A 12,071-nucleotide genomic window follows, 5' to 3' on the forward strand; every position below is an offset into this window, starting at 1 on the left:
CAGTAAAATAAGGATTCAGCAAATTTTAAATTCCATAGTGTGAATAATTTCAGATGGCATATTCCAAAAAAAACTTTTATAGATAGAAGCAACCTATTGGTAGATAAATAGAATAATTTGTAGATAAAGTGTTGATATTATATTTTTGTGTAAGACCTTAAAGACTTTTGTTATCAATGTTTTAAGTGAAAACTATACGTTTTTTACATCATGCAAGCCAATGAGACAGTGAAATGTAGACAAATCAAATATATTCCCCGTCTGTACAACTCCCACATTTCTCTAGCGTTATGAGGTTGAAATATGTACACTTATAGCAAAGGGTGTTTATGGTATGTGTATCTTACAAATGCTTAACTTATTCCTTTAGCATTTGCTTTGACCCTTCTTTATCAAGGTTTTTACCATTAAAAATGTATTTAATATAGTAATAAGCATTTTTGTTGTTGAAATTATTGTTCTGGTGATAAAAAAAGGAATATTTATGACGAGTGAATTTTTATGACGAAACTGTATTTTTTGTGACGAAATTGAAATTTTATGACGAAATTTTAAACCGAAATTGACAGATTTTTATGACGAAATTCACAGTTTTTATTCACAGATAATCTTTGCCTCTAGTCATACAGCTTCTGTGGTTAGGTATCCTGTCGGGTAGGCACACCCATTGACACCGTCGAAGAGAAAACGTTACGTAAGTCGCAGATCGAAACGTCGGGAGACATGGACGACATCAACCGGTGGAAAACCCGAGAAACCTTTCTGCAACTGATACGCCGGGAAAATCTAAGATCATACGTTACTCGAGGGTTCTACACTTAAATATTTATCCTCTCGGTACAAACCTTATTTCTAGGGAATGTGTTCACTTTATTTCTAGGGAATGTGTTCACATTTTGGTCTACACACTTAGGGATACACATTTAATGTTCAAAAATTTTGTTTTCTGTTAGTTTTTATTTATTGTGTTATCTTTTAGCTATTATTTATTTACGTAAACAGCCAATGTAAAAGCCTTTGTGCAGTTTTTGGTGGTGAAATAAATAAATAAATAATGATGTTGTGGAGCAGGGTATAAGCTGACTCCATGCACGGCATATCTATGGAAACCGTTTTTTCCATTGTTTGCTGCTACATATGTATACCATCATCATACCAGCTTTGTTCCTTTACTTAAAATTCCTACCATATAACCATGAATTCCAAGTTCCAAGTTTTCCACTTCAATGGGTACTATCCTTCCCGAGCAATGTCGGGTGGCCCGCTAAATTTATGTAAAATTTCAAACTTTTATACAGTTTTCTTTTCTTCTCTTTCCTTGGATATTAGCTGTTGGAGATGCGCTAGGAGTGGATTGGGGTGAACTTGTATCAGAGACACGACTGAAGGCTGGTGCCGAAGAGAATGAAGCTGCAGATGATGACCCTGGCTCTGCATTGGGGAAGAACTATTGGAATGGAAGGAGCATACTAGCCCGATTGGGTGTGTCATTCAAGTATGCTGGAGCGAATATCCTCAAAGAATTAACAAAGAATGGAAAGACAATAAAACCAGCAGAATCAAAGGGTAGTGAAGAAAATAACCCAGATAAGGATGTGACGACAAAAGATGATAGTCTAAATGAAGGTAAGCTATTATGTTTACTCAAATTTGTGTAAAATCTATTTACTATTTGTTTCTGATGGTTATGCTGTCATAGTTTGAATTTCACACCTCATATGTCCCCTTGGGGTATTTATTGGAACTTATTTCTTAAACTAATATATTTAATGTGAGGTCATCACACAATATCTTGCGTGGAAATGTCATCTTGATTTTTATTAAACGTTTTTACTGAAAGTAATGATCTGTTTCTTAGAGGCTGGTTTGCATCATTGCTGACTTAAATTTCTCACCTTGTCAGTACAGGCGGTCCTCAACTTTCGTACACTCGACTTTCGTACAATTCGCACTTTCGTACGCTCAAAATTGACACATTTTACTCGACTTTCGTACGCTTAATTCGGACTTTCGGACGTTGGTCTGTAATTTTTTAAAAATTCCCGCGATGTTTATTGCGTATCCCAACATTCAATTGTTTCAAATGGCAGTTTCAGCAGTATATGCGAACAATACGAACATATATAATGAAGGGAATTGTTGGTAATTGACTCTAATCTAGGTGATTTATTTGGGAGAGAGACTGCCTGCTATAGGATGCTTTATCAAGAGAAGATGAAAGCCTTCATTGAAGATATTTTTCAAAAGTTGACAAGACATCATCGAATAGCTTTCAATAAAACTAGTAAGACCTTCTTTCTAATTGTGTTTTTTCGTTTGAGTGCTGTTTAATTCATATAAACCTTCAGCAACGATATTGCACGAAATATCACCCGAAGTCCGTTTGTCTTTTTTGAATAACATGCGGAATATACGCGATCACGAATGTCACCTGCCAAATATCGAATTTTGGTGTAAAAATTAAAAGGTATGCAGAGTGCGGGTTCAACAAATACATTTTGTTATGCTTCTTGATATGTCCTTTTATTTATAGTGGATGTAATAAGTGGAATGTCAACTTAAACGCCAAGAGGAAGTTTCACTCGATAGCCAACGGAGTTCTTGTTTTTTAAACTTTTATTTGCATTTTCTGCGTATTTTCGAAAGAAATTAGATGATTTGAGGAGTTTTATTAACATAATATTAAAATTAAGTCAATTGAAATGAATTCCGTGAAAAAAAAGGTTTCAGTACGTATATTCCGCTCTTTTGGAACGTAACCCCTAATTAGTATGGAAGTCAATGGTTCGACTTTCGTACAAGTTTTCGGGAACGCATTGTGTACGAAAGTCGGGGACCGCCTGTATTGCTTTTGTGCCTCCCTAAGTCAGTATTTGCGCAAATTTGATCACACATTCTACATGCAACAGAAGATGATGCATTTGGGCAAGGTTGTGGAGTTATTGCAGGAGATCTTCGTAGACTGAAATGCATCTGTGTACATGTTCATTCTCATCATCAAATTCAGGACCTTGAAATTTATCCAAAGGCAGTCGTGCCTAATGAATATGAAATGTATTAATTTGTAAAAATTTGTTGATTATGTGCTATGTACTTTCTTAGGAACCTTGTTAAATGTTTGATGGCTTTGAGATAAGAGTAGGTGTGGGATTACTCGACATTAATTCCTATGCATTACCAGGGACTGACCCAACAATGAAGTAATGAGCTCTTGGGTTCGTTCCATGCCGGAATCAATCTGTCAAATCAAACTGTCCACAGTCTGTATGTATATAGAGTACTTGTACATATGAAAGACAATCTCGAATCTTTCACAATTAGATCCGACATACATGACCACGACACTAGAAGAAAGAATCACCTATTTGCAGGTCAAATGAGACTAAATATAACACAAAATTCCTCCTCAAACATGGGTATTAAGCTCTTCAATCACTTACCTGCGTCTGCAAGACGAAGCAAGAGTACTAAATTTAAATCTGTTGTACACTCCTGGCTAGCATCTAAAGCACTGTACTCCATAAATGAGTTTTTTACTCAGGAAGCAGAAATGGTTTTCTGAATAATCCTGTTCTTTATTTAAGTATGCAAACTGTAATTATATGTATGTAACACTGAACTGACGAGGTCAAGTGTAAATTATTTACTTAACGACCAATGAATCTATTATTATTATTAATCTTGCCCATTTTAAAATCATCCCACTAAGGGCAGAGTAGCATGGGGTGAGGCTATTAACTTATGATTTTGCTTGAACGGTGACTCTTAGGTGAAGCAGAGAAGAGTCAAGCCGCTGAGGAAGTGATGGAGACTGGTGATGCATCAGGGAAGCAGAACCATGAACAAAATCACTTGCCGGAAGGAAGCGCTGAAGAAGAGTCGTTGCAGCAGACTGACGCAAAGGAAGTGAAGAATGAAGGGGAGGTCAAGGAGGAGAAGCAAGCCTCCAAAGAGGGAGAAGAGGTTGATGGTCTGCAGTTCCTTCACCCTGTGCCAGGCATTCATGTTTCTCTGCGTATCAAGCGGCAGCGCATCAAGAACCTTTTTTCATTTGCCACCCACAAGGGGCAGCATGGCATGGCCCTTTCTGCACGCCGTGATCTTGCTATCAGGTTAGTATGTACTCTCTGATCCTTTTCAAGTATCTTTGAGAATGCCAGTTGTGCAAGCTTCGATCAATGGATTTTTCTTCCTCATAGGAAAATCCACTAGGATAGCTAGAACATTAATTGCGTAAGCTTGGTTTCGCTAGTAGTAGGGCCCGCCCGCCTTTGTGACGGTGCGGGATTCCTCGTCCCTTCCCTTCCTTTCCTATCCTTCCCTTGGAGGTGTCGTCGGGCTCTTATCGCGGCGATGCCTCCCATCCTTATCCTTCCTCTGTCTTTCCCCTCTCGAGGTGGCATGGGCGTATAAGTCTCGGGCTGGTTCCCGGCCCTCGAGAGCGTATCCTATGCGGGGCCCGTTCTGGGTTTCCCGAAGCCACTGTGCAAGCTTGGCATTGTTTCGAGTGGTATTGCATTAGTAGGTGGGACCTGTGACACTAGGGATGTTTGATGGAGAATCAGAGAAGCAGGATTTGCCATGTTTTCTCGAAAGACTTGGCTAGTGCATGAAAATTAAAGACTGTCTCAAAATCCCTCTTCCCACTCGGCAACACAGTTAACTTAATCACGAAGCATACATCATGGAGGTTTGGAAGTCACTGAATTTCCTATAGGCCATGCACTGGCTATCGCATTTTGGTTGGTTTTCAGGAAGTCACCTGACCTCCACCCTCACCCCCACAAAAAAAACTGTCACAAAGACATTTGAAGGAAACTCTAGACCAGTGTGTGTTACCTGAGTTTTTGTAGCCACATCATATGCAATAAAAAGTTTCCCCTTTTACAAGTTTCATATTGTTATTATGATAGTATTGCTATCCTAAGAATAGTATTCTACAGCTTTCCATTTCTGCCTTTCCCATGCTATGTAGTTCCTTCATTTCCCTGATGTTTCAATTTCCCATTGCGTTGCCAGCCCCTTGAAATGAATCACTCCGAATGGTAACTGGTAGTAATAATTCAGCCATTAATTTCCCCAAGATAGTTCATTACCAAAGTTGAAACATGCTCTTTGCTCGTGGATGTTGAGTCAAGCCTTCTATTCACTAAATGAATTTTTGGACAACAATGCACTGATTTGTATTCTTTAGATTTAGCATTTATTGGCGAATAAAGTTACATGGTATTGTGTTTTATGTTGAAATAAGTATTATTATTATTAATCAGTTTTTGTAGATTTCAAAGTAATTAATCTCATTTCTGTTTGTGTTGCAGGCGACAGCTGTGCAATTTACCTGCTAAGGAAATGTGTGGATTCACCTCATCTTCTAACATGGACAATGATCTTTATCGCTTAAGTGTTCAGCTTTTCGAAAGAGCTGCAGTTTAAAGTATCTCCTCATCATGAGCCATTCTCTAGGGAGGATGTAAATTTTATGTAAGTTCTAATTTTTTTCTGATTCCTTGTTGGATAAATGCAGTTTTAGAGTATTTTATTTGTATATGAAGACGATAAATAAATAATCAAGACTGATTATTTAATAATTAATTTTTATGTAGCCCACTCAGGTATCTGCTCTCCAGATGTGATGTGGAATATTTAGTATTTTTGTATGATTCAATGTATTATGAAATCAACTTAAAAAATTAGTTCCAGTACTCAACCTAGCTATTCAATTTTTTAAATCTAGCTTTTTTGAGGCTGTAATGGTCCAAACATTATCATTTTCCCAGGTAAGAAAATTTCATGGAGGAAAAAATCGTCCCACTTGAGTTGAAGTCAGGTCTGATTTTTGAGTAGAAAGGTTTAGGTTTGTAATTGATAGCATAAAAATTGTAATACTTTGGAAGTTTATTTTAATGTGTATGGCATATTGTGGCAATCATGTGATGACAAGACCGTCCAAAGGATTTTGATTAATATGTATAAAAATGAGGATTCAGCAAGGTGAACTAGTCCTTGCCTTGGTATTACAAGTCTCTTCAGAGTGGTACATAACTAGCTAACTTGAAAGTAAGTGGGGGAACGTATTTTACTGGTGACAGGGAAAATAATAACTCCTAGAACAGGTCTACGATGTTTATTTCGCCCTCCACTAAACACCTAACCGTTATGAATGTATACTACAGCTCCTATTAAATTGCTAGGCACAAATCAACTTAGTGACTACTTGGAATGCAGGTATGGAGTCTTTATGAAAGGGAGGTGTGGAATTTGGGAGCACTTGACTATTGATCTCTGGGAAATCCCTGGAAATGAGAGGAGTTCAGTTCGTCCAAGGGTATGGATAATTTCCCAATGAGATATAAGGAAGAGATGCCTGTACTACTGCTGTATCTGAAGCATCAGGGAGCATAAAATCTGCCACTGAAATGAATCTATAAGTAGTGTGTACATAAATGGAAATGCCATGCCAATGCCAGAAAGAACCAAAGGCACACATAGTGTGAAGCCCCGGTGTGAACAAGGAAAGTGCTTTGAAGTTGGGAAAAAAATAAAAAGATAACACTTTTTAGCAGCAAATATGAGAAAAGGAGCCACAAATATGTGCTGGGCAGGGATCATCTTAAACTTGGATAACTGTAATCAGTCCGCCCCTGTCCCAAGATTACAAATTTCCCTTGCTCTCAGGAGGGAAGCAATCCATCGTGATATAGGATATGAGGACTGAAGAATGCTGAAGATAGGCCTTCCTCAAATCCTCATAAAAATTGAGACATTAATATAAACAATAATAATTTTTAATTACATGTAATTACATAATTTGATAATAGCATTCAAATAAAATTTCTTGAACTAGGGTATAATTACAATACTTGGTCAAAAAATAATTCATCTTCTACAATTCAGCTGGTGGCACCAGTTTTTCTTTCAGCCTTCTCTTTCTAGATGGTTCCATTGCCCACATTGGACCATTATTATATAAATAATAAGAATAACATTTAGACATTTTGTCATAACTTATCATAGTATGAGCAGAGCAATATCAATGGTGGCACACTCATATTAGGGCATGAATCCAAATTAGAATGATTATGAAACCAAAATTGAGCTTCCTGATTATTTCATCAGATTAACACACAAAATCATTCACCTATTCCTCAAAACTCATCCTTAAATTAAGCTCTTCCTTCTTCCCATATTGGATACAAGCAAAGATATGTATGATGACAGCAAGTCATCCATCTTATACCCCAGAGGAGTTTCAAACAGAAGCTTTTGGCCTCTCACAAGACTTCCAGCTGTCATGTGGAAGTAGGTGTTCCCAGAAGACCAGTTTGAGATGCGTGTGAATGGATGAGTATCCAAGATATCCTGTAACAAAATTCAAGTCTCTGATAAAAACGTAATAAGAATGGAAGATAAAAAAATATGTGTTAGAAACCTAGGTGAGAATAACTTTAGCAAGCAAATGGGGAATTAGCATTCAATCTCTCAAATTGATTCTTAGTCTATCATTTGGCATCTTTAGATACCGTATTCCCAGTGGCGGATACAGATGAGGGGTGCAGGGGGCGCGCGCCCCCTCCTTGCGGGTCCGCTTGTATTGCCGAACATTGCTAAACCACAATTGTAACTTTTTTATATCATAAGATGGCATTGTCTTTTACATGTTTATAATCACTTTAAATAAAATTTTCATATACTTTGCCTGTGACTTGATCATCTTTTATTACGATAAAAGTAAAGACAACTCAAGATATGTTGCTTGAGTTTTTTCTGTATCTGCCACTGCGTATTCCTCCGAATTTAGTCCCCCCCCTAATTTTGAGGCTTCAATTTCAGGTAAAAATTTAAAAGATGCATTTGAATATAGTGCCCTCCTTTACAATTAACACGGGTATTTTTGGAAAAAAATGGGGGGACTAAATTCAGATAAATACGGTTATCAATAAGAATAAACCCCTCAGCTATTCCTGTAGTGCTTCGATTCATTACCTTGGTTTGAGGGTGAATGATGCTGACTCCACTTCTGTTGATGGCCACAATGACCATTTCTGGGAATCTAGGCTCACTACTCTGCTTTACTTCAAAGAATGCAGAGCCGAATGTTGGCCATTTTGCAATAATTTGGAGTGCTGCTATTTTGGCATCATCTGGGCTCATTCCTTAAGAAAGAGAGGAAGAAAGGAAAGATTAAAAAACAAACAAGTTTTATGAATGCTCTCCAGATATAACTCTAAGGAAAAAACTATGGATGAGTCGATTCCACTCTCTTTCAAGTCCAATTATTTCAAATCGATTCCTGATTACATTCCCTCTGCCCACCTATCCACCACCCACCTCAACCTCAACCCTTTTCTTCCCATTTCACTGACCAAACCCTGCCCTTACCCACCAATAAACTGATCAAAACTACCACCACTTCTCTAACCCCTTCACTTCTGCCTCAGACAATTTAAGCATTTTTTTGCCCATCAGCATGGGGTCACAACTCCTAAGTTACTGAGATTTGGCAATGCAGACATTTTTTTTATTCACTCTGCAGCTACCATGAATTTTTTTTCTTTGGTATCCAGCAGCTTCTTTATACAATACTCAGGATTTTTAGGACATTAAATAATTAAGGTTGGATGAAAGTGTTCAATTATAATTGTCTGAAACAATCTCAATATGGGTGAGATTGCACTATCTTATTGTTGATACATACTCAAAGCTTTCGTTAAATTAAGCTCATGCCAACGAAGGACCTTATGGATAGAAGGTGCTAGATAAAGAAGCATGGTATGATACATTTGTTTACTTTTGCCTCCATTTAATTCTTACTATACTAGTTAGATTGCCTAAGGGAGAGGTAGGTAGCTTAGTGGGTAGAGTACAAATCCCAGGTAATGCATCAGATGCCCACACTCAAAATACTTGAATTGTGAGATAGTCCAGGGAAAGGAACTGGCCTCCCAACCCAGAATACGTGAAATTCGCATACCTATAGTGAGCTCTACCCTCACGTATCCTAACCAACCTCTGAGTTTAATCACTGAGTTAGTGAAATATGTAGTTAAAAAATTCAAATAGGAGCATTTACTTCAGGTAATAAACTATTTTTGCCCACCTTATTACCGGGGGTTACAATAACAAATGCAAAGTCAGTTAAATTGCTGATAATCAAAACTGTTAAAATATCATAATTCTGTAACACTGCATGAAACAAGTAACTTTGTATTCATTCAAATGCACAGGTGCAAAGTTAGTATGTGCAAGGATGAAATTCGCCATGGTAAAAATCATTTGGCTTAGCCAAGATTCAAACCCAGACCTCCAAATTGCCTGTCCAGTATGCTGCCAGTTACACCACCAAGCCATGTTCTTCCAAGGTGAATCTCGGACTGGGCTAACGGAACAAGGTGTTGCCATTGAAGATGGCATGATGGTAGCACACCTGACTGGGAATAGGGAAATACAGGTTCGAATCTCAGCTAACCCAAATTATTTTTTCAAGGCGAATTGCATCCTTGGTGTATCTAACCCATTTGTGCACATAACTTCGCACCTGTGCACGTGACCGCACGCAAAGTTATTTTTTTCACGCAGTATTTTGGAAAAGGTTTGTTGTGGGAAAGCAACGATGTAGCGTTTAAATTTCTGACAGTGACTAAGTAAGAAGGATCTCCAGTACCAGTGTAGACTTGAGACATCAACACCTTGTGCGGCTATTCCTGTCTGAGGTTCGCTCAGGAAGATCACATGATGGTGTGACTAGCAGCATACCTGACCAGCAATCGGAAGATCAGGGTGTGAATTCTGTCTAAGCCAAATGATTTTTACGGCAGTTTTTATCCGGGTGTAAAGCATAATTCCGTAATGCTCAAAACTCTACCCTTCTGAATGTTCTATCTTCCACAGTGCATTTTTAAAGCCAAACTATAATTGACGGAATTACTATAGTGAACTACCACTTTTGGATCTCATAACTTGACATGTTGAGCTTATTTCTTTTGAGTGAGATCATAAATCTCCATAACTTTACCAGAATTCCTCTGCAACACGTCTGAAATAGATTTAATCCAATCACTGTTTGTTTTGGTTCTCAGGATGTCACTTGGTACGATCTGCTTCAGGATTTCTCTGAAAGTATATAAAATGCCACCGTAAGCTTTCTCTGAAAAAAATTGCTGCAACTTCTCTAAAAATACAATTACAATTAGTTAAATGTGTGAAAGAAAAGAAATAAATTGAAATCAAAATGCTACTCTTTCATATTTTTACCAATAATTTGTTTTGCCCAATAATTCATTGTTAAGTGACCCATTGAGCATTTTTCTCATGACTTGGGCACACATTTTGTTGTTATGGACCAAATGGAGGAAATGCATCAATTGAAAAATTAAATTTAACACCTTAAAAAAACTTGCAAAATCATTTTTCAGGACATCTCATTCTTTAAGTAATTAATTGCTTATCATTGAGGCAATTTAGAATTAAGGAAACGATTTGAAATGCATCATGGGAGATCTCATCAACTTCTTTTCCAAATTCTGAAATGAAACATGTAACTGGTGAAAATGAAGGGTATACATAATTTGTTTTCACACCTTATTATTCCAAGTGGTCATTTTTGACCTAACTGAAATTTTTTTTACGAGAGATTAGGTTAGAAATTTAACTTCAACCATACAATAACAAGAAACTCGTTTAGTTTTGCTGATGAATGATATGTACATATCATGAAACTAAATGAGTTTCATATTAATTTTTTGTTTAAATAAGATTTCTAAACTAAATCTGCATCTTACATAATGTGAAATGAAATGAGTTTCATATTATTATGTAGTTAAAATAAGATTTCTACATGAAATTTGCAACATAAATAATCATTAAAAAAAAAATTTGAAATACTGGGCATTCAGGGGTACCAAATTCCACCAGAGTTAGGGGGTTGAATGGGTTACGGATAAAATTAGCAATAAATTCACTGTCAGGAGCACTTAGTGTGAGATTCCACGACCCATAAGGCAGCGGTGGCATTCATAGAAAAAATCAGTGTGGAACCTAGATTAAATATGTAATGTGAAAATTAACATGATGTTTGGTCCATTGTGAATAAGCGTGAAATTTTTGGAACCCACTGTGTCGTTGTCATTTGTTTCTAGGGCTCTTATTCCACTCTTTGTTTCGAAAAATTGGATTAAAAAGAACTTCTTAAGTGAAAAACTCACACGGCTAGAGATGACTCAAGTTTCATGTGACCATATTTGGCAATAAATATGTAAGCTGCTAGAACCACTGCCTCTTCCCTGGAGACTTTGTGATATCCTATAATGGCAAAATTATCATCAAAAGAATAAAATCATAAAAAGAAAAATAAATGTTGCCAGTACATATATTGTAAACATGTAATGTCTGATTTTTTCCAGGGATCCATGGCAGTGAAGATTTCTTGGGTCTCACACTAGGTTAGGTCCTCCATATTCCAGTAGGACTATGGGCGAGTTGCACATCGTCCCCTTCGGAAGGAGATATGGAGGACCTTACCTGGTGTGAGACCTAAGAAATCGTCACTGTCATATCGTAAGCATGTTAAATTGCACCTCTTAGGCTGTAAGCAGTTAGAAAACTAAATATTTCATTGAATTTATCTCCATTGAAATGAACCTGGAATAATAGGCTACCAATGATAATCAGCATAAGTTAAACAATAAGCCATCAAATGTCAATCCTGATGAAGGACTTATTTATTGAAATTATAATTGGAGATCAACAACATAATAAGGTTACAATAATACAAAAATAAGAGCAAATTATAAGCGGAAAGCCAAATAAAGAAAAACTAAAAAAATTGAAAATCTGACTTGCACAAATATGTTGTTATTTAAAAAATATAATACGAAGCAAATATCACAAATATTTAATAACTAATACAACTGTTAAAAAATAATAAACATTATTTCCCTACCCATCCTACCCTCTGGAAGAGTGCACAATTTTGGCTCACATTCCACTCTTAACTTTTGTACGCACCTAAATACGTCCAGTAGAGCTGTAGTACTTGAAATACAGATACAAAGAATTTTTAAAGTTAAGATATA

The 12,071-nt window shown here is 36.8% G+C and overlaps 2 protein-coding genes across 3 annotated transcripts in view; one reads left to right on the plus strand and one right to left on the minus strand.

Annotated features, from left to right (window-relative positions):
- The window catches only part of LOC124167638 (zinc finger CCCH domain-containing protein 13-like), a 55,096-nt gene extending 49,519 nt beyond the window's left edge, over nucleotides 1-5,577 (plus strand). Inside the window, exons 16-18 of the mRNA XM_046545617.1 lie at nucleotides 1,330-1,626; nucleotides 3,770-4,112; nucleotides 5,319-5,577. Coding sequence (XP_046401573.1) covers nucleotides 1,330-1,626; nucleotides 3,770-4,112; nucleotides 5,319-5,433 — 755 coding nt within the window. The 3' untranslated portion in view covers nucleotides 5,434-5,577. The remainder of the gene's footprint in view (nucleotides 1-1,329; nucleotides 1,627-3,769; nucleotides 4,113-5,318) is intronic.
- A 1,192-nt stretch (nucleotides 5,578-6,769) lies between these two features.
- The window catches only part of LOC124168304 (myosin-VIIa-like), a 107,746-nt gene continuing 102,444 nt past the window's right edge, over nucleotides 6,770-12,071 (minus strand). For both annotated transcript variants that reach the window (XM_046546457.1, XM_046546458.1), the window contains 4 exons: nucleotides 11,202-11,298; nucleotides 10,013-10,110; nucleotides 7,984-8,153; nucleotides 6,770-7,359 (listed from right to left, as the gene is read on the minus strand). In XM_046546457.1, the coding sequence (XP_046402413.1) occupies nucleotides 7,159-7,359; nucleotides 7,984-8,153; nucleotides 10,013-10,110; nucleotides 11,202-11,298 (566 nt within the window). In that variant the 3' untranslated portion in view covers nucleotides 6,770-7,158. The remainder of the gene's footprint in view (nucleotides 7,360-7,983; nucleotides 8,154-10,012; nucleotides 10,111-11,201; nucleotides 11,299-12,071) is intronic.

This window comes from Ischnura elegans, chromosome 11 (assembly GCF_921293095.1).
Source record: "Ischnura elegans chromosome 11, ioIscEleg1.1, whole genome shotgun sequence".
Classification (NCBI taxonomy): Eukaryota; Metazoa; Arthropoda; class Insecta; order Odonata; family Coenagrionidae; genus Ischnura; species Ischnura elegans.